The following is a 27,850-nucleotide window of genomic DNA, read 5'->3' as shown; positions in this document are numbered from 1 at the left end:
TATCACATCAGTTCATCTTATCCTCAATTGGAAGAGTACGAAGCCGGCACAACCCCGCGTCGCCCTCTCGCGCGAGCGGCACAGGGGGTGAACCCTAGCCCCCGCCGCCCCCTCCCTTCCTCTTCTCCCCTCGCCGCCGCCGGAGCGCACCACCGGAGTTCCGCGCTGCCAGCTGTGAGGGCGGCGGCGAGGCCATTCCTCGGCAACACGACGGCTCAGCGCGAGGATGATGACGTGGCGCGTGATGGGTGGGGGCTGACATCGGCGCGGCGCGAAGCTTCTGATCTGGCGCCCCCGTGGCTGGATCCGGCACCCTGCTTCTGGACCTGGCCGGAGGAGAGCGACAATGCCGTGCGCGGTGGCACGATGGGGCGTGGTGGAGGCGGTGCGGCGGCGTGTGTCCCGGCGACGGTGTGCTGTTCCTGGCGAAGGAGCGGTCGTGCTCCTTGGCCGCGGAGGGCAGTCGCCAGCGGTGCTGTCTGGCGACGTGTTGTCCGTGGGGGCGGTGTCTGGCCTCGGCTTGGCTCCTTGTAGCCCCCCCCTCGGCCAGCGATGAAGGCTAGGCCCGGCGCCCCCGACTGGTGGCGTGCAGATCCGCGCTCCTAGCGGCCGGATCTGGTCGAATCCGTGGCACCGGTGGCAGGCTCTGGCCTCGGACCCCCCTCTCCCCGCGGGACCGGTGACCTTGCCCAACACCTTCTTCCATCCCCATCCCTCCTCCTCCCTCCTCTTTGAGGCGCCCTTGAGCTAGCCAACGAGCTCCTTGCCATAACATGCTTGGCTCTGATCCGTCAATTAGGATTCGCTAGTGCCTCTCCCTCTCTCTAGATCTCCTTTTGGCATGCTCCTTGATTGATGGATTAGGTCAGGTCTTTTATGTTAGTGCCTACGGTTTTCTTTGGCTTGAATGGCTACTATTCTTGCAGCCTTCCCTGTTGACGCGGTTGACGTTCTTTCAGCTGTAGGATTCCCCCCTCTACCACTTATCTTTTGTCCAGCTCCCTCTTCGTCTCCACCCTTTTCCTTGGATTGTCCTCAACCACATTGTTCGGCGGCCCTCCCTCCTTTGAGGCTTCCTTCCCTAAAAGGGCGTTGGAGGGCGTGGAACTAGCTAGCAATTTGTTATAGTCGGATTGAAGAAGACTCGATGCGGGCGGTCTCTATGGCCGCAACCTTTAGTGGCCCTCCCTTCTCTGAGGCTTCCTTCCCCCAAATGGTGTCGGCGGGCACTGATCCAAGCAGCAACAAGATTAAGTTGGATTTTGACGGCTTAATGCGGGTGGTTTATGACTTCCTCAGTCTTTTGGTTGCCGTTAATCCATAGCTGACATGCTTGTGGCAAAAAGGCCCTCCGGCGTGGACTCTGGCGTTTCCAAGTTTGCATAACGATATGGTTGTTGATGAGCTAGGGTGTTAGCTTTAGGTTGCTCTGGTTTTCGGTTGGGTTTCTTGCAAGTGCAAACTTCAATTGCTGTTATTTTGGGAAGGTGGCCTCTCTTTTGTATTCTCTTCTCAGGACTCCCCGTGTATTTTTTGCTATTATCCTCCAGGGTTCCTGCACTTGCGTAGGTGAAGCCTGCCCTGTGTAATTTCGTTTGACGCAATATATTCAGGTGGGGAATCTCTCCCTCCTGGTGAATTAGTCAAAAAAAAATCTTATCCTCAATTACCCTCGCACTTTCCATCATCTCTCGTTTAATATAGAACATTTAGGTAATTTTCTCTTCTTATTTTTCTCTCACGTCTAAAAATGCTCTTATATTAGGATAGAAGTAGTACAAGTATCCCTGGAGGCCTGGACATATACTTAGTTTGAAACGAGGGACTATGTAGATTTTAGTTCATTTAGACTTTAGATGAACTGATCGAATTAATGGTTTCCCCGCAAAAAAAAAAAATTAAACTGATCGAATGGTTCGATGAGTACCCATATCTAAAACTGGTGTTAAAAAAACGGTGAGGATTATATTACATGGATCGGTTAAACTCCTACTCTACTATACACTGTGACGAGGGTTACAGACAACATCTCACGGTTTCCTCTTCTGCCCTTGCCTGCACTGCACAAGGGAAGGGATAACACCTCGACAACGACGAACTCAACTTGATCCTTTTTCTTTCTTTTTTTTTTCTTTTTTCTTTCACCTATATGTACATGCAAGAGCTCAGTTCTGCTCAGCCATGGCCATGGCCGGCCTCCATTACCGGGAGAGAAAGGTCAGGAGGAAGACGACGAAGGGGAGGGAAGGAAGGGCTCGTGTACGTTTTTTTGCCTAGCATTTTGTCAGTGTAAGGGTGTAGAGTCTTCAGAAGTCTATGATGGGCTCGCCGACGGTGAGGTTGCGCTCCACCGTCCACGGCAGGTTGAAGAGCTTGGCCGTGATGAACTTGAAGATCTTGTTCACGTTGATGTTGTGCGTCGAGCTGGAGAAGAAGAGGGTCGCCTTCATCGCTCTCGCGTATGCCCTGGCCTGAAATTTCAGAAAAAAAAAATCCTCCATCAGAAACAAGAATACAACGGAAAAAAACCTTCTAACTTACTGTCCTCCGACTTTAAGGGACTGACATATGGAGCCCATAACTCGTGGACCCACATGTCAGAGGGCATTACATCAGAGGAGTTTCTTTCGAATACAACATGTTTTTTTAACAACAGTAAACCAAATGCGAAGCATATGGTTTTGTGTTCTCGAATTCTTTGTCAGAATTAAACCTGGTCAAACAGTAGTTTCTAGGATTAGTTACAAAAACTTTTCAGTGAACTGATATTCACTGTGGCTGAAAAGAAACGCAACTACATTTTCAAGCATGAGGGCTCCCAGTAGCACGAGGAGTTATTTTCGGTTAGTTGTGATGTAGCTTTTCCTTGCTTTTAGCATGTCGAGTGATTAGTGACCATCGATCTACATTCTGTATGTTGTAAGGCCCACAGGGATCGATGATCGTCGTATGGTTTGGACAAGATGCAAACAAATGGGCACAAACAAAACAGAAATTATATCCATTGCCTAATAAATTTTCTATCGTTTGACTCGATCATCCCGGCTGTTGTTAGTGGTGACTGGCGAGCCTCCTTCCCCGGAGACGAAGACGAAGACAAGACGTGTTTGGGCCTACTTAACGAATGCTCCCCCTGATCAACCAAGGTCCACTGTATTCAATGTTGCAATAGTAATAGGCATTCATATATGGTGCTATCAGGTCAGCACGGTCTGCACAAACATAATTGGTAGCATGCTGTACTCGATTCAGGTTTGATTTGGGCTCTCTTGTCGTTTTCACATAGGTATTCTTAATTAATTGCAGATGCGATCAAGCTAAAAAAATTTCGTGTTCATGGCCTACAGAAAGAAGCTCAAATCTTTGATGAGAAAATTTTGATTCAGTAGCAGTTTTCAGAAATCTGAACCTCAAAATGGGAGTTTTCAGGGGATGGTTGGCTTTCGAATATTTCTGATTTGCTATTAGCACTTGGTAGCCATGAAAAGGCTAATTCAAGATTAAAGTTCTGACCTATCTGGTTAATTTGCAGCGTTTGAGATAAAAGAAACATGTGTAGCCCAAACCCATATCGTCAGAACCAAGAAAAGGTCTCATCTTTCTATGCTAACAAACATTGGAGATGCTGAAGGCTGCATATCCAAGAACCAAAGAAAGGCAAGGGGGAACAATATTTTGATTGCAAGAAACTATTAATAAACGTACCTCGTTAACGATGGTCCATTGCATCTCAAGAGGAAGCTGAGCGAAGTCATCAAACTTCGTCCCAATTAGGATTGGAATAGCCGTCTGTCAGAAAACAAAAGAGAGATAAAAACTGTTCAGCTACAATACCAAGAACCAAGGACACCATTTCACTGTTCAGCTAGAGCACCGATAAAAACATATGAACAAGTATCAGCATTACTAAATTGTTCAGAAACAGTGATCTGCAGGCATGCTCTGACATATGTTGGATTGTGGGAACCCATCTGCTAGTTACTGTTTTAGCAGCAACTTGTAATACTGTAACAATTTTTCAGTGCACAGTCTACCTATGGTTCAGCTATAATCCTAAAGAACACATCCAGAAAAAATGAAAACCACACGATTATAGAAGAACAATGTACCAACCTTATTCCATTTCCTTGCCCTCTCATACCAATCTATAACACTGCATCAAGCAAAAGATAATATAATCAACAATAAGTACTACAGATATTGAAAGTTCTAATTACTCAAAATCTGATCCAAGATTATGATGCTGTGAGACTGATAGGAACACTAACTTAGTAAGCGTGCACCGGCTCGTGAGATCGAACATGTACAAGATCGCCACGGCGTCCTTACACGCGATCGGGACGTGGTCGAGGAACTGGCTGTCTCCTGCATTCCATCACACAACAAAAACTCATCAAACAAAGCAAGTTTAGGCACACCAAAAAAAAAATCTGATTCTTCAACCAATGCAAGTATAAAGGGGGAAACAAATCCTGCATTTGTAGTTCATATGCTTGTGCAAATTACCTGCCACATCCCAAATGCTGAAGGCAATTCGAGCTCCCCGAACTGCCAAGGTCTTGTCCATCAGATTCAGGCCCGTCATCTGCAAGCCGTTCTGCTCCTCGTCGTCCCCAACATACTTAACCTGCAGAATCAATTACCCAATAGATTAATTTACTTTTTACTATCTGGATTGACTATTCTGAATTCAAGAAGAAATGATTCTTGTGTTCGATTGCTGACTCGAGTTTCAGAATTTGATTGCTTCTTGGTTGAAAGAGGAGGAGGAGATGGGAGAAGTTACCATGAAGCTGGTCTTGCCGATCTGGCAATCGCCGAGCAGGCTGACCTTGAGGCTGACGACGTCCTCGACATCGGCCGCGTCGCGGTCGGCGGCGGCAGCGTCGTCGTCGGCGTCCCTGGGGAGCGGGGAGAGGACGGCACCGGCGGCGACGCCCTGCGGCGGCGGGCCGAGCCTGCGGTAGCGGCCGCCGCCGCCGCCGGCGCAGGAGGAGCAGGCGAGGAGCTGGTCCCAGACGAGGCGGACGACCCTGCTGATGACGGCGAGGCGGAGCAGGCGGCCCCAGCGGAGGTCGAGCCGCAGCACGGCCGGCCTGCCCCTCCCCCTCCTCCTCCCGCCGCCGCCCCCACCCTGCGCGCAGAGCTGCGTGACCGCCTTGGTCACCTCCATGGCTGCCGCCGTGTTCGTCGCCGTGTTCGTCGCCGTCGTCGTCGTCATGGCGTCTCGGCCATGCACGCCTGGGACAAAAGAACGCGCCACGGACGAACACCTCCCCCACCACCGTGTTATTATCGGCCGCGGGGGGGAAGGCGCTAAACTAAGAATCACGCACGCGCGCACGCGCGTGTTCTTGGCTGTCTCGTCTCGTCTCTCTCTCTCTCGCCTGGTTATAGCCGAGGAGGCGCCATGGATGGCATGCTTCGATGGACAGCGTCTTGCAATCCTCTTTCTCCTCGTCTTGCCTACGTGGGGGGTTCTTGGGTTTTCTCGCCGCGCAGGCGGAGGCGGGTCGGTGTGGGTGTCGTTTACGGGTAGGAGGAGGGTGCGCGCGTGGGCGAGGAGGTGGTGGACGCCATGTTTTTGTGTTGGTGATGGCTTGCGTCGCGTCTCGCGTCGCGCGCGGCGCCGTGCGCGCGAGAGAAATGGGAATGGGATGGGGATGAGGAGAAGAGAGGTGGGTGGTTGACCCGTTTGGCGCCGCGGTCTTGCGGAGATGGACGTGACGGCTGCGATTTTTGTCCACGTTTCGTCTCCATGGGGATTTTTTTTCTTTTTATTTTCTTATTATATTATTCTTATTATCTTTTTTTTTTTGAGAAACTAGCTTTGACCCTGCCGATTCTTACGTGCGCTTCTTCTTTTCGCTGTTCCGGGTCGTCTTACATGGAGGAGTCCAACACGACGGCTATGGTCCATCTTTTTGCTGATTACTCCGTATATCAGTACTTCCTCTCCCTCTATTTCTAAATATTTAACACCATTAACTTTTTATCACATATTTGACCGTTCGTCTTATTCAAAAACTTTTGTGAAATATGTAAAACTATATATATACATATAAGTATATTTAACAATTAATCAAATGATAGGAAAAAAAATAATTACTTAAATTTTTTAAATAAGACGAACGGTTAAACATATTTAAAAAAGTCAACAGCGTCAAATATTTAGAAACGGAGGGAGTATTACCCTATTCGTTGTAAAATTTTCTAGAAACCCGATACGAACACATATATGTAGATTCTACTGATCTATTAACATGAGTGCTTAGTCTAAACATGATCACCCTAATACGGAATTTTACGATTACTGACCGTTATTTGAAACCACCGTTGCGATTCTTGTTGTTCCCTCTCCAATACCATCAACCGGAGTGGAAGTAGAGGATGAAGTCCCTCGAACTGCTCCGTGATCGTCGGCGTAAGGGAAGTAGTCGTAGCAGTGAGAACGCCGGTTGCGGGGTAGCGGCAGCCTTCCGGTTGCCACCTACACTATCCTAGAACCGCCACACGTTTCCCCTCCAGCGCCAATGTTGATTGGGTTTAGATTGAGACCGAGAGAGATTGTCATCTACTGTTGGGCCGGCCTCCCCTTTTATATTTAGCACTGTGGGGAATCGGGGGCGACTCAATAGGAAATAAATTGGGTGCCACCGATCACGGCGCATAGTTAATCGGGAATTAACAGATTGGATCGCTCTGATTTTGCGTAGACAACGGGTGGAAAACGGTCTAGCGTGATCTTTCAAACCGAGAGATCAATTTTCCCAACAATATACTCGTAACGCTACCTAGCTCACTTTTTTTTAGAATTACACAGTACAACGCAAACACTTACCGATATGAACATATACACACACCATATCTTTATAAGCATATTAAAAAAACTAGACTAGTTGACGAAGTTATATGGACATCTCGTTGTTGACAAATACGCCGTCTTACTACTAAAAGGATAAATAGCCGTAAATACGAATGCTCATAAGTCTATGACTTAACCTGTAAATTAGAGTCACCGTAAATATGCCCTTTCCAATTCATATAGTATTTTTTTATCCATATATAAAAACACGAGGCGTGAAAATTACTCCCTATAAAAAACTGTGCGAATCGTAAGATAATCTTGTCTATATATAAACATAAGCCATTTATATTGTTCCAACCATCAAATAATTATATGAGATAGTAATATATATCAAAACTGATTCGCAGCCATACAAAAAACTACGTCCCCCTGCCTCTCTGTGTTGTCTGGTTATGATATACAAACGCAATGCAACAATTTATAGTGTATGTTAAATTTATATCGTTGCTAGTACATCGGCATGTATCACTGGTGGAGAAACCATCTTTCGTCGGTCGGCCGATTTCCACAATAGTCCCGGATGCAATAAAAACCAGGGCTAAAGATGATCTTTAGTCCCGGTTCAAAAGGGTAACGGGCATATTTGATCTTTAGTCCCGGTTTGTGTTACCAACCGTGACGGAGTGTGGGGGCTCCTCACCGGGAGACCGCACAGGCCCCCCTATGCCGGTTCGGCCGGGGGCTCAGGGTGAAATCCCAAGCTCTGTCTATATGTGGAAAGATCGCGACCTCTCGAAAGAGCATGAAACACCAGCGATGTATACAGGTTCGGGCCGCTGAGAAGCGTAATACCCTACTCCTGTGTTTTGGTGGATCTGTGTATGAAGGAGCTACAAAGTATCAGCCAGCCTCTCCCTCCTTCTGGGTTCCCGATCTGGGAAGGTCCAGTCCCAACCCAAGCCTGCTCTCCCTATGGGCAAGGTCCTCCTTTTATATTTCAAGGGGATACCACATGCACCCCTCTCTCTCTTTTGTGTGGGGACTTATCCTATCTTTTCATAAATGGACGGAGATTTGTATGGTTGCCGTCTGAATGACCTTCTGATGGGACAGCCCACACCTACCTCCACTTCCGCCGGAAGCAGGCGCGACGTGGGAACATGGCTGTCTGCTGACGATATGACCAGTGTCAGACCGGTCACAAATCGGTCATTCTTGTCCACCACGCGTCAGTTTATCAATCTGCATGTTCGCCCTTCTTCATACAATATCTTGCCTGTAATGGTTAGGATGAAGCCTGGCATATATCTGACCGGAACCAACGTGCCATCTCCAGGAGGTAACACGCCGGCTCCGGCTAGGGACGAGTGCTTGGAGGCTCTCGTCCTGACGGGATGGGGCGAGGCGTGCGTCAGACCGCCTGTCGCCACCTAACCCACGATCTGACCGGTCTGTGACTGATCACAGACCGGATGAACGAGCGCGCTGTACTGCATTACGTGTGGCGTGACGTGCTCACCCAAACCGCAATAAATGCGGTTAGGTGAGCCCCGCTGCGCTCACCTAACCCATACACGCGGCGCAAAACCCACAAGGGGTCGGGGCGCCTCGGCCCTCGGGGCCGAGGCGGGAGCGGTCCGACCCCCTCGGGGAGACAAAGAGGAGGGCGAACACATCACCCTCGGGCCCGACGCCCCCCGAGGGTGCCAGGCCACGTGGGCGATTGTGTCTGCCTCAAGCCTCTAGTCATGATACTCCCGGTCCCATGTCACCGACAGTAGCCCCCGGCGTTATGCCAGGGCGATCGCCCTCCCCGAGGGAAGCGGTCGGGCGTGACGCCACTTCTAAGGCCTGGTGACAGGTGGGGCCGGTTCCTACAGGTGCCGTCGAACTACATCACCCAAAGGGCGGTGTGAGGCAGCTGCGATGGGCTCGAGCTGGCCTCGGGGGCGGAGACAAGCTCGGGAGCTGGGGTCCACTCCACCACAAAGTCGGCGAGGGCCTGGCTCTTGATCGCGTGGCTTGGTTCAAAGCGCAAATCGAATTCAGAGAGTTCGATTGCCCATTTCACCACCCGTCCAGTACCCTCTCGGTTATACAAGATTTGGCCGAGGGGATAAGACGTAACCACCGTGACCCGATGCGCCTGGAAATAATGGCGCAACTTCCTCGAAGTTATCAGGATAGCGTAAAGCATCTTCTGGGCCTGAAGGTATCGGGTCTCAGCGTCCCGGAGGGCCTCGCTAACGAAGTAGACGGGCCGCTGCACCTTTCGGCGGGGCCGATCTTCTTCGTCAGGGGCCACATTTCCAGGGCGCTCTCCATCCGAGAGGCCACGCGGGGCGCACTCGGCTTCTGTGCCGACGACCTCGGGGTCAGAGGGCGACAGGCGCGGCCTTCCCGCAGTGGCCTCGGGGCCATCCTGGGGGTCGGGGGCGCCTGGCACCGTCGGACAAGCAGGCGGAGGGCCAGCTCCGGCCGTCGGGGGCCTTGGGCCGCCGTTCGGCTCGGGGGCCTCTCCTCCCTGCTCTCTCTCTCTCTTCGGGCAGAATCCCGGCGGTCGCAAATCGCGCGCATCAGCAAGGGAAAACCGACCGACAATAAGGAGCGGCCCCTCGGCTCGCGTTTGCCTTCAACTCCAACGAGGAGTGCGGTGACGACGGTGCGGACGACAGCGACGGCGAGGCCGGCTACCCAGGCGCGTCGGAGTGAGCCCCCAGGCCTCCGCCAATCTTAATAGCTTTTCATTCTTCTTCCGAGGCCTTCGGGCCCCCTTCTTGTTATAGGCTGATTTAATCTGCAATCAAATAAAGAGGAAATTTTTGTGTCAATTTCATTTGTTCTGTGTATGAGACGAGGATGGTCTGTGCCATAGTCCTTCTGTGTCTTGGCTTGAACAAGGGCTCGTGCCCAGGTCCCAGCCTCAAACGGCGCGGGTCAAGGCTAGTGCCTGGGGAGATCCACATGTCGAGACTGGCCAGGCCGGGAGCGTGGTGACCGAGGGTTATGGGTGACCCGATTGTGGGTTTTTGCCGATTCCCCCCGGAGTTCACCACGCCCCGGGGCACAGCTCGGTTCTGGGCCCCGTTTGGCGATTTTAGCCGACCCGAGCCCCCGAGGGTAGGATTGAGCACGAGTGACCTATTTCAAGCCAAGATTCTTCAAAAGGAAATAACAGCACAGATACAGCCTTTAAGAAATCGAAAATGCTTTTATTGAAATACGGAAGAGAAAAAAGATAAGCCCCCGGCCAACCCTGCACGCCCGGGGGGTGTGGGGTTGGCCCGAGCCCAAGACCTGATACCCGACCCCCACTAGGGGTAGAAGCGACGAAGGTGTTCGATGTTCCACGGGTTAGGCAGCTCTGTGCCGTCGCCCGTGGCCAGCCGAACGGAGCCCGGCCGGGGGACGCCGATCACTCGATACGGACCCTCCCACATTGGTGAGAGTTTGCTCAGTCCAGCACGCGTTTGGACGCGGCGTAGGACGAGGTCGTCGACGCAGAGTGATCGGACCCGGACGTGGAGCTGATGGTAGCGCCGCAGGCTCTGCTGGTAGCGCGCGGCTCGAAGGGCCGCGCGCCACCTTCGCTCTTCCAAGTAGCCGAGGTCAGGGAGCGTCGGCTTCCTTCTTTTTGTCGCTCGCAGGCCTCCCCTTTCGGGTGGCCCGCGGAGCGCCCTCGACGGCGAGGACATGACCCTCGTCGCCGGAATGGACCGACCTCTTCTTCTTCCTCCTGTCACGCTGCCCTGTCTGAGCGGCGGATCCGGGGGCGGCAGAAGCTGCCACTCCGGAACCGGAGGGGTTCCAGGTCCAGGCCTCCTCCTTGCGAGCCACTCGGTCCGCGAGCTGAAAAAGCTCTGCGGTAGTCTGGGGCTCTTTGGAGGCGATCTTTTCGAGCATGCGGTTGTGCCGCACGCCCCCCCTGAACGCGTAGATTACCGCGTGTGCAGGGATGCATGGTATGGTGTTGCGGACTTGGCAAAACCGCTGAATGTACGAGCGAAGTGATTCATCATCCCCTCGCTGTACTGCGTGCAAGTCCGCTTCTTCGCCTGGGCGCGGATATGTGCCTTGAAAGTTCATGGTGAACTGTTGGCACAAATCCTCCCAGGAGTGGACCGACGCGGGTGGCAAGTTCATTAGCCAACCCCGCGCCTATCCCTTCAGGGCCATGGGAAAGAAATTCGCCATGACCCTGTCATCACCCCCAGTGGCCTCAATCCCAGTCGTATAGACCTGGAGAAACTCGGTGGGGTTGACGCTCCCGTCATACTTCTCAGCGATGGTGGGTCGGAACCTTGGGGGCCAACGGACATTCCGAAGACTCGCCACAAAGGCTCTACAGCCGACACCACCAGCCGGGGGCACGGAGGGCTGGTCCTCGTGTCCATGTCGAGGCGACACTCTGGACGAAGAGGCGCCCTCCGTCGCGTGGGGAGCACGCCGGTCATTACGCCGGCGCTCGATGTCGAGGCGGGCATCCGGCTCTCCACGCTGATCGTCCCGAGTCGAAGGCGCCGACGAGGGAGTAGCAGCCGAATGGCGTGCAACAGCCGCCGCTCGCCGCGCCCTCCGCCTTGACGACACGGAGCCAGTGGTAGCGGCGCCGGAGGTCCTGGTGGTGGAGGACCGTCCACCAGCACCCAGGCGCTGCTGTGCCGTCATGACCAAGTTGGCCACGTCGTCCAGCCATCGCTGGGCTGGAGACTCCGGGTCAGGGACGACGGGCGAGTGACGTAGGAGCGCGCCAGCAGCCTGAAGCGCGCCCTGGGGCGTGCTGCCGTCGCCATAGACGAGGAGGCAACGCTCCCCATCTCGCCGTTCTCCTCCATCGCCCGCGATCGGTGAAGCCGCGGATCTATCGACCCTCTCGAGCGCCTCCCCCTGCTTAGGACTTTGGTGTGGAGGAGGCGGTGGAGTACGAGCTCGACGGCGTGGGTTTGGCTCCCCGTCGTCGCCGCTCACACTCGGAGAGAGGTCGTGCGCCTTTGCTTGCCCGGCCATTAGGCTGAACAAGAAAAACTTGGCGCACACAGAAAAGTGCGAGAGCTCAGAAAACACACGCTGAGCCCCCTACCTGGCGCGCCAGATGACGGAGTGTGGGGGCTCCTCACCGGGAGACCGCACAGGCCCCCCTATGCCGGTTCGGCCGGGGGCTCAGGGTGAAATCCCAAGCTCTGTCTATATGTGGAAAGATCGCGACCTCTCGAAAGAGCATGAAACACCAGCGATGTATACAGGTTCGGGCCGCTGAGAAGCGTAATACCCTACTCATGTGTTTTGGTGGATCTGTGTATGAAGGAGCTACAAAGTATCAGCCAGCCTCTCCCTCCTTCTGGGTTCCCGATCTGGGAAGGTCCAGTCCCAGCCCAAGCCTGCTCTCCCTATGGGCAAGGTCCTCCTTTTATATTTCAAGGGGATACCACATGCACCCCTCTCTCTCTTTTCATAAATGGACGGAGATTTGTATGGTTGCCGTCTGAATGACCTTTTATGGGACAGCCCACACCTACCTCCACTTCCGCCGGAAGCAGGCGCGACGTGGGAACATGGCTGTCTGCTGACGATATGACCAGTGTCAGACCGGTCACAAATCGGTCATTCTTGTCCACCACGCGTCAGTTTATCAATCTGCATGTTCGCCCTTCTTCATACAATATCTTGCCTGTAATGGTTAGGATGAAGCCTGGCATATATCTGACCGGAACCAACGTGCCATCTCCAGGAGGTAACACGCCGGCTCCGGCTAGGGACGAGTGCTTGGAGGCTCTCGTCCTGACGGGATGGGGCGAGGCGTGCGTCAGACCGCCTGTCGCCACCTAACCCACGATCTGACCGGTTTGTGACTGATCACAGACCGGATGAACGAGCGCGCTGTACTGCATTACGTGTGGCGTGACGTGCTCACCCAAACCGCAATAAATGCGGTTAGGTGAGCCCCGCTGCGCTCACCTAACCCATACACGCGGCGCAAAACCCACAAGGGGTCGGGGCGCCTCGGCCCTCGGGGCCGAGGCGGGAGCGGTCCGACCCCCTCGGGGAGACAAAGAGGAGGGCGAACACATCACCCTCGGGCCCGACGCCCCCCGAGGGTGCCAGGCCACGTGGGCGATTGTGTCTGCCTCAAGCCTCTAGTCATGATACTCCCGGTCCCATGTCACCGACAAACCGGGACTAAAGATCATCTTTAGTCCCGGTTCGAATGCTGTCAGGACCTGTCAGGCCCCCCCGGGATCTTTAGTCCCGGTTGGTACCAACCGGGACTAAAGATCTTAACTTTAGTCCCGGTTGGTAATACCAACCGGGACTAAAGATCCCGGTGATCTTTAGCCCCGGTTGGTGCTACCAACCGAGACTAAAGATCTTAACTTTAGTCCCGGTTGGTAATACCAACCGGGACTAATGATCCCGGTGATCTTTAGCCCCGGTTGGTGCTACCAACCGGGACTAAAGTCCCACCCCTATATATATGTCTTCTTCCTCCTCCAGCTGCCCGAGCAAGCTTCAAAATTTCTTCAAAAAAGAGGTGAGGTCATGCCAAAATTTCTATTGAATTTATTTTGGTGATTACATACAAATCGAGGTGCCTAAAAGGTTTGCAACTTCATCCTCCAATGTTTTTTTTGTCATACTACATTTGCACCTATGTTTTGCACACTTTTTTTGTCTCCAAAATTTAGTTGTAAGTTGATGAGAGAGAAAATGTGTGTGGGGAAGAAAGAATATATAGAAATTTAGTTCATTTGCTAAACAAGGTTTTATAAAATAGTTGAGAAGGAAAACTCTAGTGAAAGTTAATATTAAATAATAGAAAACAAACTAAAATAAAAATTAAAAGAAGTAAAACACATTAAAATTAGTTTAAAACTTTACAAATAGTTTTTAAGAATTATTTGGTGTAATATTTTATGATTTTTGTATGAATAAAGATATCTTATAATTATTGTATGACTGTCATTATTGTAAGAATAATTATTTGTGTGCGGTTTTTTTGACTCATGTAGATGGATCGGCAATGGATGTACGCTGACCGGCGGTCCAAAGAGTTTATTGACGGCGTGCACTATTTTTTGAGAGTGGCCGAAGCTAACAGGCAAAGGGGTTTTATTTGTTGTCCATGCAATAAGTGTAAGAATCAGAAGGAGTATTCTGCATCCAGGACTATTCATTTCCACTTGTTTGAGTCGGGGTTCATGCCAAGCTATAATTGTTGGACATCCCACGGAGAGCAAGGTGTTGAAATGGAAGAAGATGAAGTGGAAGACGACAATATTCCGGACTTTGCTCAGTATGTTGGATTTGAAGGAAATCAAACGGGCGAGGAGGAAATAGCTGCTGATGGTAACGACGTTGCGGATGATCTTGGTCAGATGTTGCAGGACGCCAGGGAAGACTGCGAAAGTGAAAAGGAGGCCCATAAATTGGACAAGATGTTGGAGGACCACAGAACTTCGTTGTACCCAGGTTGCGAGCAGGGGCACAAAAAGTTGGATACCACTCTGGAGTTGTTGCAATGGAAGGCAAAAAATGGGGTTAGTGACAAGGCATTTGGCGATTTATTGAAACTCGTCAAGAACATTCTTCCGGGGGGAAACAAATTGCCCGAGACAACGTACGAGGCTAAGAAGATAGTCTGCCCGTTAGGACTGGAAGTTCATAAGATTCACGCATGTCCGAACGATTGTATCCTATATCGCGGTGAGGAGTATGAGAACCTAGAAGCATGCCCTGTTTGCAAAGCACTACGATACAAGATTAGACGGGACGATCCAGGAGAAGTTGACGGGCAGCTAACAAAGAAGAGAATTCCTGCTAAGGTGATGTGGTATTTTCCTATAATACCACGGCTAAGTCGTTTGTTCAGGAACAAGGGGAATGCTAGAATGTTGCGATGGCACGCTGAAGAGCGTCAACAGGACGGGATGCTGAGACACCCCGCCGATGGTTCGCAGTGGCGAAACATCGACAGAAAATTTAAAGAATTTGGAAAGGACGCACGAAACATACGGTTTGGTTTGAGTACGGATGGCATGAATCCTTTTGGAGAGATGAGCAGCGGCCATAGCACTTGGCCCGTTACGATGTGTATCTACAACCTCCCCCCTGGCTATGCATGAAGAGGAAGTACATAATGATGCCGATTATTATTCAAGGCCCCAAGCAACCTGGTAACGACATCGACGTGTACCTAAGACCACTGGTCGAAGATCTTAAACAGTTGGTGTTACCAACCGGGACTAAAGATCGATCTTTACTCCCGGTTATTTCACCCGGGACTAAAGATAGCGATCTTTAGTCCCGGATTGGTACTCCCGGTTTGGAAACCGGGACTAAAGGGGGTTACGAACCGGGACTACAAAGGGTTTCTCCACCAGTGTATAGTGTATGTTAAATTTGTGTCATAAATTGGAGGGGTCATAAATTTCTGCCATTTAACATAGAGAATTTTGTCCTTATATAAATATGAGACTTGCAATAGCAATGCGTGTGGTTTGCGAAATTTCTAATGGGCGATTGATCGCCCCGCGTGATCACCCCTCCTCACGTGATTTCCTTTTTTGGCACCGCATTACTTTTCTATTTTAGTAAATTTATGCATCTAAAGTTTATACACCTCAAGTTTACACATCTAAAGTTTATACACCTAAAGTTTAGAGACCCAAAGTTTATAAGTCAAAATGCCCGATTCAAATTTGAATTTAAATTTAAATATTTTATATATATATTATTTCTATATATCTAAAGTTTACACACCTAAAGTTTATAGACCCAAAGTTTTTAAGTAAAAGTTTATATATCCGATTCAAATTTGAATTTAAATATTTTTATATATAGTATTTATATGCATCTAAAGTTTATACACGTAAAGTTTACAGACCCAAAGTTTATAAGTCAAAAGTTTATATACCCGATTCAAATTTGAATTTGAAGTTAAATATTTTTTATATAGTATTTCTATACATTTAAAATTTATACACCTATAGTTTATACATCCAAAATTTATAAGTCAAAAGTTTACATACCCGATTCAAATTTGAATTTGAATTCGAATATTAGTTTATAGAATCAAAGTTTATAAGTTGAAAGTTTACATACCCGTTTTAAATTGAATTTGAATTCAAATATTTTTTTATATACAGTATTTCCATACATAAATTTTTCTAGCTTTGTTTTCTTATTTTTTAAAAAAATTTTATGGTGTAGTAGGAATAGAAGAAATGGAGGAGGAAGGGGGAGATAAGCGTACATGGGGATGGGGGGTGATCGCTGTGGGCGATCACCCGCCCATTAGCCATGGCCCACACCATGTGGTTTGACGTGTTCTTTTTAGCTATCCGATTACGGATTATATCGTGCGGCCACACATTTTACGATTCTAAACAGTAAGGAAAAACCTTTTCATCAACACTTTTTAGAGATTAAATCAACTTTTAAACTTTATAATAATTAATTTATTTTTACAAACAGGACGATCGTCTCGTCTCGTCGACCTCGATCTATGGAATAATGGTGCTAGTACATCAACGTGCGTGGTGTAGGTCGATTAGTTATTACAGTACATCAACGGATCGTTCGAGGGGACGTGGCCATAAATTTGGCATTAATTCAAAGCTCGCGTGAGATTGTTTGAAATTTCGGTTTGTATTGCCGGAGTACTCTGCTTGGCTACTTAATTATGTTTGGGCTGTGCATATATACGAATTGAATCAACGGATGGATCATTCGAAGCCTGGATGAATGGTCCAGAGGATGATCGAATCTATCGGCGATATATTCTATATGCACAGAATTTAATATGTGCATGGACAATCTTAATATTTTGAAATGGACGGTGCGGTTTTCTTTACAAAGAAATGGACAGTGCAAGAGGTAGGGTAGAGTTAAAAATACAGATAACACAGACGAGCTAAATTCACTGTTCAATTGCACGCCTAGTGCTAAGGCATATGCCTCGGTTTTCTTTTCTTTTCAAAAAATGCCTTGTTCTATAAGGTTTAGATATGATTTATTCTATACATATTGAGGTGTGGATTTATGCCGGCCCAATCTTCCATAAATGCCTTAGGGGTGAGTGTGTGTGTGTGCTATGAGTGTCAATGTTTGTACCGTGTTTCTAAAAAAAAAATTGAGGTGTAAAATTAATCCTCTTAATCTCTTTCAATTCCTTTCTCATGTGATTAACCGAACAAGCTCTAATGAAGATTTCGTTAGATAAAAGCATCCGGTTTACTCTACCAATGTGTACTTGGCCAAAATACATTCAGATTCACCGACGAGTCCGGGCGGCTGTCAGGGGTGGCCTGGCATTGGGTCGGTCGATTCTGAAATCAACACATTGTACTTCTCGTTTAACAAGGGGTGGACCTAATGTCCGATGCGCCAAGGAAGCCGACAAAATTGCAACATTGTACTACCTCCGTCCCAAAATAAGTGCAGTTTTGCACTATTCACGTTCAACGTTTGACCGTCCGTTTTATTTGAAAAATTTGTGAAAAAATTAAAAACATTTAGTCACACATAAAGTATTATTCATGTTTTATCATCTAATAGCAATAAAAATACTAATCATAAAAATTTTTCAAATAAGACGGACGGTCAAACGTTGAACATGAATAGTGCAAAACTGCACTTATTTTGGGACGGAGGGAGTAGATTGCTTGAGTAACCACTATGCAGCTGTACCAAATAAACTTGCATATTACTGAGAATATCCTCTATTTATGGACAAAACTTGATCAAATGTTACTGGCTGTGGTGTGGATGAACCCTTTAATTGGAGTATATGAATTTTTAGAGGAAATGCATTGATTCTTTTTATATTTTTATTTGTTAATTACATGCTACATTTGTTGACAAGTTTGATCAAATTATGTTCTTTACAATTCTCAGTGAGTGAGACATTTTAATTTTAGGATTAGGATGCCGCTATTAGCGACATAGTACATAAATTTTAGAACAAACACAAACATCCTTTTTAATTCTAACATATTTAACCTTACAAACTAGCTTAGTCACACTCTTTATTAGAAATCCTTTTAAATTTAAATTTATGAATATTACACATATTTAAGTGGGCTTTCAATAGAAATCTCAATAGGAATCTAGTGAGATAAGGGATGCACCGCTTGTTTGCTTCTCTTTAGCTTGTGTTAGGGCCAGGCGCATTTGTGGGTATATGAGTGTAGTGTTGTGCATATGCACATTTGCTGTGTAATAAAAAAAATCTTTTTAACCGCTAAAAAAAAGAAAAAAATCTTTTTAAATTTGATTTTGATTTCATGCCGTTTCCTTTGATCCAAAGATGCTATAGCTAGCATTTGGGGTATATATTTTCCGCATATTCCAGTGAACTGTCACCGATTACCTGAAGAAACCATTAGTTTTAGGATTTACTCAGTCTCTTACAATGGACATAAAAAAGGTTGCTTCTTCTGTTGCCTCGTAGCGACGGTGGGATCATCACTGTAATCTGTTCGATGCTATCTGCCAGACAAGGTGAGTATAGTTTAGCACGATGATTACACCCTCAGATCAGAAAACTAATCAGGCTAGCAATTAAGACGCATCCTTCCTGATAGAGCCGATCGATCGATCTGTTTGGCCAGTTAAACTATGCTCTATGCAGAAGCCAAACTGTACAACTGTCATGTCCAGACAAAACGGAACAGAAGAGAGAGAGAGAGAGAAATGAAAAAAATTTGTGCCGGCAGGTGAATCTTGTACTGGGTTCACGGTTGTCGATGCAAATGTGCTGTGGATCTGATCTGATCTGCTCTGATAAGTACTACCTGTCCCAAAATAAGTGCAGTTTTACACTATTCACGTTTAACGTTTGACCGTCCGTTTTATTTGAAAAATTTGTGAAAAAATTAAAAACATTTAGTCACACATAAAGTATTATTCATGTTTTATCATCTAATAGCGATAAAAATACTAATCATAAAAATTTTTCAAATAAGACGGACGGTCAAACGTTGAACATGAATAGTGCAAAACTGCACTTATTTTGGGACGGAGGGAGTAAATCTGTAGTTGGTACAGAAACACGTAGCTGCACGTTTCAGCAGGGTAAATTGTCCCGTTAAGCCATTCACAATACATACATATGACGTGTGGTATTATCCATCCACGTAGATAGATTGCTTACGTGGAAGAGAAAGGGGTGTGGAGACCATACCTTGCCAGGTTTGCGTGTCCTCTGTTGGTAATAAGGGTGTCATCAAAAAATGTTAGAAAAGGGTGAAGCGAGGCCGAAAAGCAGGAGAGAGATGGGAATGGTGGCTGAGTGGCTGACCTCAAGCTTGCCATCCAACAACGTCTAATCTACGTTGCTGTCGGAGGATGGGCGGCGGAGGCGGCAGCCTGAGCTGCCTTGGCGATAAGGAAGGGGATGGCGATGACAATGGTCACCCGATCACTCCTCATCAATCTCTCGGAGCGGTGGAGAAGGGAAAGGAGAGACGCGTATATGGAGAAGGAGAGAGAGGACGGAGAGACCGCCGCCCTAGTCGAGCTCGCGTTGGCTAGATCCACGCCGGAGAAGACTGCCCTTGTTGTCAGCCTCGATCTGCGCCGTCGGAGTTCGATCCGCCATTGTCGGAGCTCAGTCTCGCCATAGGAGCTCCTCGTCGCCACTTGGAACGCCCCGTCGCCAGATCTGTCCCGAGCTCGCTATCCCACGCTCCCACGCTGCCGACCAAGCTGCTGCTTCGGGAGATGAGAGTAGCGGTGATGCACCGGCGAGCGCTGGGCTGGATCTGGCCGCCCCGCTGCCGTTCTTTCAGGCGCTGTCGCTGCTTGTTCCACCACTCTGCCCGGCCGCCCGCCGCGGTGGAAGGAGATGAGAGCGCACCGCGGTCGCCAAGTCAAGCGTGAGAGAGGGAGAGAGAGAGGGGGAAGGGGTGTGAGAGTAAGAAATGGGATACTATTTGTGGACCCCACTTAAGGTTAAAACTCTCTGAAACTTGTGTCTAGCACCGTTCTTGGCCTAGCTGGCATGTGAGGCTCGGCATGGGAGGGACCCACTGTAAATGGCCTTAGGATACTCACAATATATAGGACACTCATACGAGGGGGGCTCAAAGTGCCACATAAACTGGAGTCATAAGTCTAAAATCCGCTTTTCTCATAATACAAGTGGCTCATCGTTGCCAACCCGCACATGGTATAGGGGCGTCACATGGAGCTAAGCCTCTCCCAACATGCAACATGAGCCATTCCTTGCCCCGCCCTGGCGAATCCTAACGAGGAACACATGTCTTACTTGGCTTCACGTTCTTCACTTGGTAATAGAAGAGACAGATATAGCGTGAAATCTTTAATGTGGCAGGTTGGAGCTAAACGATAAGTATGTGTGCTGTGAAAGCCTCTTATCGGACTGAAAAGAACTCACGGTCAATATTTCCATTTTTCATGAAAACCGTTAGCAAACCGGTAAAAACTGATAAAATTTGAATAATTTTATTGTTTCTTAAAAAAACAAATTGACGAAAAAACCGAGTGGTTTGTGGTATTGCAAACCGGTTCGAGAAGTCTGGTTTTCGTTGGGATTGTGAACCTTGTTTCAGCCTAGTCTTTCAGCTAGTGACTGAATACAGATGAACCTATGTGACTTGTTTCTGGCTATGCCGGTTGCTACGTACTGCCCTGAAGTGATGCGCTCAATTGTGCATGGTTACTGTGAAGCTTGTGTGTGTGGGGTTTTGAGGCAAATGCACGGATGGACCCGGTGGCGATATCGCACGAATGCACGAACGATATATGTGTGTGTACCACTTGGCCCTGCTAGTGGGCAGTGGCCGTCGTCATCGACGACTTTGAAACAAAGTTGGAAGTCGTACTCGTACGTACGTACCCCCTTTCTCTGCATATTGCTATCGTATTTATAAGAGAGAATCTATTATATGCCACTAACTTTGTCACACGTCTATGATTTGCCACTGACTTTTTCACGTTCTATAATATGCCATCGACTTTTGCTTAACTTATAAGATTTACCATCACCGTCCGGTTAGCATCTGTTAGCACTGTACAATTTTGTCCAAATGACCAAAATACCCCTAGGACAAAAACTTCCAAAATTTAGATAAAATTATCAAAATAACATATTATAAACATAAGATTGTAAACATCCAAAATTTAGCCAAAAACTTAAAATATGATATTTTCGAATTTTTATCCAAATTTTGAAAGGTTTTGTCCCAGGGGTATTTTGGTCATTTCGACAAATTTGTACAGTACTAACGGAGACTAACCGGACGGCGATGGTAAATCGTAGAAGTTAAACAAAAGTCGATAGCATATTGTAGAACGTGACAAAGTCAGTGGCAAATCGTAGACATGTGACAAAGCCAGTGGCATGTAATAGATTCTTTCTATTTATAAGATGTGCCATCGATGTTTATATTATATATTCATCAATCGACTAAAGAAGGGACGGCCTTTGTGATCTTGGTCTTGAATGTTAATTTCATCCATTCATTCTAGTCAAGACTTATGAGCAGAGGCGGGACCTAGCCTATTTTGTGTTGCGCTGGATTTACTATGATAAAGAGGTACGGTGTCCAAGCTCATGGACTTATTAGAGCCCTAGTCCTTATTCAAATGCAAGTACTCCAGTATTGTTCATTCTAAAAAAAAAATGCAAGTAACTACATTCGGAAGCAACAAATTGAGAGGAAATTTGTCTTGTTTTTCCTCCTACTTTTGTTGAACGGTTAAACGGTGTTCTTTTTCAAAATTTGTTATAAAACAGTTGCTTTAACAAAATCATATTAATATATTTTGAAATTTAAAAGAAATAATGCTTAATTAATTATCATGTGCTAATGACTTATCTCGTTTTACATGTCTTTTCAATCTTCTCCTAACCCATAGTGTCGAAACAATATTTCAGCAATATAAAGGGGTAGCGCACGAGACTTAAAAGTGGATGGATGCGGAGACAAAGGATTTAGACAGGTTCAGGCCCTCTCAATGAGAGGTGATACCCTACTCCTGTTTGGGGATTTAAATCTGCCGGGTGTATTATAGATCTGACGATCTAGTTGTGTCTCATGCCTCTAGAGGGTCTCCTGCCCACCTTATATAGGATGGGGGGGACATGATTACAAGATAGAAATCTTAACCAATACGGTATCGGTTTTCTAAATCTACTCTACAATATTATCAAACCAGGACTTTAGGCCATTCCATAATATAGAAGGAAACGTAATACCTAAGTCATTATCCGTTACATATTCTATAAATATAAGTTAGAGAAAATTCGATCCATAGCACAGGAAAAAAAGCGGTACCAAAAAATAGCACAAAAAATTTCCACTTTCGATCCATAGCATAGGCCACCGATTTTTCTTCGCCCTATAGTACTTCCGTCACATTTTGAAGTAACGGTGTTAGATCGGAGTGGAGAAAATTTTTGTCGGACACATTTGCCCTTCGTTCCCCACGTTCCCCACCAGGTCTCCTCTTCCGCCCCCTCGTGGATGGCGGCGTGGCGGCCATCGGCGTGCCTGGCGACCGCCGACCGCCTCGTCTCCCCGCCACCGTCGAGCGAGCTACACACGCTCTTCAACGACGTGGGTGCGTGGCTCGCCGTCGCCGCCGACGGCGAGGTGGACCCCGTCTGGCACTCGGCGTTGCTGATAGAGGGCGAGCCTCCCGCGCCGGCGGCAGCTTGACGACGAGGACAACGACGATGACGTGGGCGGCCCTAGCTTCGGCGTGGATGGATGTGGCCCGTGGTGGCCGTACTCGGTGCCGCAGAACAGCATCTCCCTTGCCACGACGCCACGCCGCGCTGGCTTGCCGCTGCTTGCACGTGACAACGACAACAACAACGGGGACGCCGGCGATGACGACAACGGCGACAGGGACGATGACCTGCCGCTTATGCAGGCGGGCTGCGGCGCGCGCTGGCGGATGTTGGGATGATTCGCGAGCGGGCGGGCGGCGGGCTTTGTCAGCTCCATGACCTCGGGCGGTGCCGCCGCCGCCGAGTAGGCGGCCATGAGCTGGCGGGCCAGAAGCGCGGCGTCTCCACCTCCTCCTCCACCGCCTTCCTCCCCATGCGGATCTGGCCGGTGCTCCACCCCACGCGCACAAATCCAGTGGTGGTGCGACGGATCTGGCGCGGGCAACGGTGGGAAGCGTGGTGACGAGCGCCGATCGGAAGCGGCTGAGCGAGCGGGCGGGCGGGAAGCGCGGCTCCGTCAGCTCACCGAGCGTCGGCGACACGGGCGCGGCAACGTCGCCGAGTGAGAAGAGCGCTAGCGGAGGGAAGAGGGGCAAATGAGTTTTTTTTTCATGTCAACTCACATGTTTGGATGGCAAATGTGACGGAAGTGGTATGAATCGCAAGAAAATTTGTGCCCTATGCTTTTAGTCGAAGTAGAAAATTTGTTCTGCTATATTTTGGTACCGGGTTTTTTCCTGTGCTATAGATCGAATTTTCTCTATAAGTTATACCATATAACCAGTCGGATAACTATGCCGTGTGGGTATAGGGTACCCATAATCTCCACACATAGTTTCAAATACACCCTTAGAAAAAGAGCTAATATACTAGCTACGAACGAACAAATAAACAATTAACCCAGATTTCAGATTGTCTACCACGGGACAGTAGTACCGCCTCCCTGCATGTCGTTCCTCCCCCTTCTCACGGACACGGGCAAGGACGGTTTGTAATAAAAACACCCGTGTCGTCCCAGCTAATTCCCTTTCCTCCTCGAGAGCGAACCGGTAAACGGAAGCGTCTCCGCTGGGACGACGAGACGACACACGCGAATTCTCCATGCCGTCTCGAGGCCATGTTGTTTCGCCTTTTCCCTAATAAACCCAAAACGGTTTATTAGAGAATAAAAATTAAATTTACAGGTAAAACTTTTAAATACGTGCTTTTTTTACTTAAAAACCAACGAAAAAAGCTAGGTTGAAAATATCTCAAAATGAATCTTATAATTAAGTTTGTAATTTTTAATTTTAGTTTTTTATTTGGCTGCCATTCGACGGGGGCTTCGTACGCGCCGGTGTTTTGTCACCTAAACAATGATATGTACCCATCGTCGATATGGCCTAGGGGACCTATTTTCTTAAGCTACGCCCAATACAGATTACCGTGAACCGAGTGCCTTGCGCATTATGCTACGTAGAACCGCGTTAGTTTTTCTGGTACCCACCAACTTCCCTTAGCCGAAGATTCCATCCATTTTTTTTATCTTCCCCCAGAAAACAAAAAACAAAACGAAAAAAAAAAGGGAAAAAGAAAACCGTGTGACCTTTTTGAGCGTCCCCCTGAGGCTGAGACAGACAGGCACAGCCAAAATTAAGGAGAAGAAATTCCGATCGACCATGGCAAAATGCATCTTGGAACGCAACGTACGTACTTTCAGTTTCAGGGCGCGTCGTCGCTGTTACGTTTAATTTCGCCTTGGGTCTCTCTGGCGATAGATCGGCGCCACATTTCTCGGTTAAGCTATTAGAGCACGTACAATAGCAGGCTATAAGTCAGCTATAAATATATTAGATTTGTAGCCAGCTGCAGCACGAACTTCAAGACGTAACGTGTGTATGACAGGTGGGACCAGATATTAATAGTATAGCAAGCAACTATGGTATGAATTGACTATTACATTGGTTATAGATGATTTGGAGCTAGTAGTGGAGCTATACTATTAAACTTGCTCTTACTACAACGTACGTGTACACGGATTACGCGGTGGCATGACATGGTAAGCTTGTGCTGTTTTATCGCTACTAGCTCTTGGTGGCTTTCGCAGGCGAGGCGGCAATTGTTGTTGCGGTCATGTGGTGGTGTCACTCTTGGGCTATTGTGGCCTGCAGCTGCAGCTGCAGGGAGCAAAAGGCAGGCATCTCGTGAGCTGTGGAGTCTGGAGATGGTCGCGCATGCATACGGACGGAGAAGTGGTACACGGGGAAAAAGATGGACGGGAGAGGCGTCAGTGGCAAATTGGCAGCTGCTGCATGCTAAAGTTGCTAATCCTGTTCTAGTGTGGTTCTGGTTAGGCCAGAGCCGGCGTACGGCTTATTATTGGGAGACGTGATCAGTCCAGCTAATCGCACAGTGACATTGCCGCACAGGGCATAACGCAAACCGTGTATGTTGTGGTCTTGTGGACCTGTGATGTGTGCGTGGGTAGGAGGGATCGATCAAGGCTCTTCCAAATGGAAACTCTTGCAACTATTTCTTCAGGGATTTTGTTGTATTTCAGGTGCTTGAAAGGTTTGTAGATTTTCATTCACCAAAAACTACACAATGTCAAGCCTAAAACCATGGTGCTTAATTTGTAATTTAAGTTTATTTAACTACAGTTCTAATGGTATATTTGGTTTGGTTTTATTTTACCCAAGTTTGAATATTTTCACATGTATTTTTTTTGGAAAAAAATATGAACTGTAAAGTTTATTCCATGTTTGGGTTAGAATAACTTATTTTTCTAACAAAAATTAACTTTCTTTAAATAGGTAACATGGGAGCAATGAGGACCATGAGCAATTCTACGGTCCTTCAGGAGGTACCATAAGGTACAAAAAAAAATTCAGTGTAAAATTTGGTACCTAATAGTACATAGATATCAAGAGGTACCAAATTTACAATAGAAAAAAGTGGTACCTCATGGTACCTTCTTAAGGACCGTAAAATTGCTCTATTTTGAAAGAGCCTATTTCGGAGAAATAACAATGCCGTACCTAACTTATTTAGTGGAAATGTATGAAACCATATATATATATATATAAATAGACCCCAAAACTGGCGCCTATCTCACGAAAATGTCCTGAATATATAATCCATTAAACCTGAAAATTGATTGCTCGATCCTGCTGGACTTTTCCATCTCTTTGGTTGACATATCTGCTTCAGTTATGTACGCACATTGACAAATGAAGTTAAGCTTCGCTAATCTCCCAAATTTAATATCCCCTCAAGTCAAATTTCTGACGACCTTTTGCGTTTTCAATTAATCTTACTAAATTAGCTATGTATATAAAAAAGCCATATGTTGTTCTCTTTCAGTCTTCTAAACCAAGGATCTAGTTTTTCTAGTTTTAATATGGTTCCATCCTATTGATCAATAATATCCTTCTAATGAAGCCTAGAATATTAACGCAACCGACCTGTATGAATGATTCGATTAATTCTGTTAAAATTTAGGTGGAATGACCCTGTCAATCAATCACAAAGAATAAGATCTTTGATCAAGACTAGGGAAGGATTACATCTTTAATTAGTTCCCTTTACTGATTCATAAAAAATATGCTTCTAAGGACAAAGCATTGATGCCCTTTGTTTTGGACTAGTACTGCAGTACTGCTCTGTGTGATAAGGTAAACAAGAAGGATTAAACAGTTTTAGGACAGGTGCAATTAAGGTGTACACTCAATCAAGATCTGAATGTCCACACCTACCACCCTGTCTGAAAGAATTTGTTTCTTGATTGGCTTGAAAAATCTTTTGTTTTCTTGCAGGACTCATGTTAAAAATCTTGTAGGGTTTGGTTTTATGTGATGAGTAGTAATTGATGTTGCAACCACCAGATATCAAAAAAAAGAAAGATGGAGAAAAAGGATGCAGACAAGTGTGGACGACTTGTTCTATTCTTGCCTACTTAGACAGTTAGGCAGTTAGTGTCTGTAGGCTTCATGAGATGGATACTATTGATCAATAGGATGGCACCACATTAAACTGAAAAAAAATCAGTTCATTAAATTATGAAGACTGCAAGAAACCAATAGCTATACCAACAAGTTTCTTTATGCATGGCTGAATGATTCAGTTGAGCTGATATTTAATTTCTATATCCTCCCTACAAATATTGAAACAAGAAATGACCAGCTATATATCACGATGCATATTTGATATGGTCAGAAGTCAAGTTTTAAGGATTAAAAACAAATAAATTTCCTGATCCTCTCTTTTTTCTTCAAGTCTCTTTCAGGAGCAGCATGCATGCATAACTATAATGCACTAACCATGGGCTGCAGTATTTTAATCTATTAAGTATAAACTGATGATAACCAACAAGAACAAATTAACAAACTTGAATGGTATCTTCCACTTTTCAGAAATACTTAATTAACTTGCTTGACAGCCCTACCACTACCTAAAGAGGAGCAAAAGTATACACAAGTGGGATCACAAACCACAAACACAAAAAAAGATTACCTTTTTCTCCTTTGCCTTCCCTTGAAGCACATCGCTATTTATGTCCTGACAATTGGATAAAGAAACTAGTCATGCCCCCTATCAAGATCATGCACAACACATATATAGATTGCTGTGCAAACCAATGATTCATCCTATCTATCAGCATTAAGAATTAACCACCATAAAAATACACAATGTTTTGATAGCCCATCATGTTTAGCACCGCTATCTATGAAAATTATGCTTATGTAAACTAATCATGGCTACAACCGTGTGGCTTGCCACTTAATTTGTATACCATCTTTTTTTTTTGTAATTACAAGATTTAATGGGAAAATATATGTCAAGTTGGCCCATTGTTAATCTCACATGCGTATATAACATGGGCAAAAAGGTGGCATGATACGTCCACACTTTGCTTTATTCAATAAACAAAAAATTAACTCTCCTAATTAATTTATATTGTAGTAAGGCAGGAACCGAACTGACCCTAAATAGTTCGATTTGCTCGGGAGATATGTACAAACATGTCAATATATAAGTATATCAACAGGTGAAATAAACGCTTAAACACTGCCTACGGGAATATCTGGATATCTGTTTTTTTTGGCCAAAATTTGATTTTATCAAACAGATTTTACAGCTTACAAATCTAAAATCCTTGTTACACCATATAATAATAAAATTGTGGATCACAAAGAACATATTCGTAAGGATTTTAAGTCATTGTTCTTATTGCCCCTGATTATTGTTCACATCAGAAACCACATCATGCACCCTATCAGCAACAATAATCCAAACAAGAAGAAACAGCATGAGCATTACGTGATAGCAAGTGATGATCATGCATGGCCACCACAAAAGGGGGTTTG

At 46.9% G+C, this 27,850-nt stretch overlaps 1 protein-coding gene across 1 annotated transcript; it reads right to left on the bottom strand.

Moving 5' to 3' along the window:
* Positions 1 to 1,945: 1,945 nt before the first annotated feature.
* On the bottom strand, positions 1,946 to 5,659 carry LOC4343414 (septum-promoting GTP-binding protein 1). The gene is made up of 6 exons (XM_015790616.2): positions 4,787 to 5,659; positions 4,507 to 4,627; positions 4,269 to 4,365; positions 4,114 to 4,153; positions 3,706 to 3,789; positions 1,946 to 2,471 (listed from the first exon to the last, which is right to left on the bottom strand). Exons 1-6 carry the CDS (start codon positions 5,219 to 5,221, stop codon positions 2,307 to 2,309), a joined length of 942 nt encoding a protein of 313 aa, XP_015646102.1. The 5' UTR covers positions 5,222 to 5,659; the 3' UTR covers positions 1,946 to 2,306.
* Between the last annotated feature and the right edge of the window lie 22,191 nt (positions 5,660 to 27,850).

This window comes from Oryza sativa, chromosome 7 (genome assembly GCF_034140825.1).
Source record: "Oryza sativa Japonica Group chromosome 7, ASM3414082v1".
Taxonomy (NCBI): Eukaryota; Viridiplantae; Streptophyta; class Magnoliopsida; order Poales; family Poaceae; genus Oryza; species Oryza sativa.
The sequence above is the reverse complement of the archived record's forward strand: the minus strand, read 5'-3'. Positions and strand labels throughout refer to the sequence as shown.

Bases quoted from the DNA above. Each gene is read 5' to 3' on its own strand.
- LOC4343414 (XM_015790616.2), bottom strand. From the start codon at position 5,221: ATGACGACGACGACGGCGACGAACACGGCGACGAACACGGCGGCAGCC. The intron at 4,366-4,506 runs GTAATTTGCACA...GATGGAATGCAG, and splicing joins CAGCATTTGGGATGTGGCAG to GAGACAGCCAGTTCCTCGAC. The intron at 4,154-4,268 runs GTTAGTGTTCCT...TGCTTGATGCAG, and splicing joins AGCCGGTGCACGCTTACTAA to TGTTATAGATTGGTATGAGA.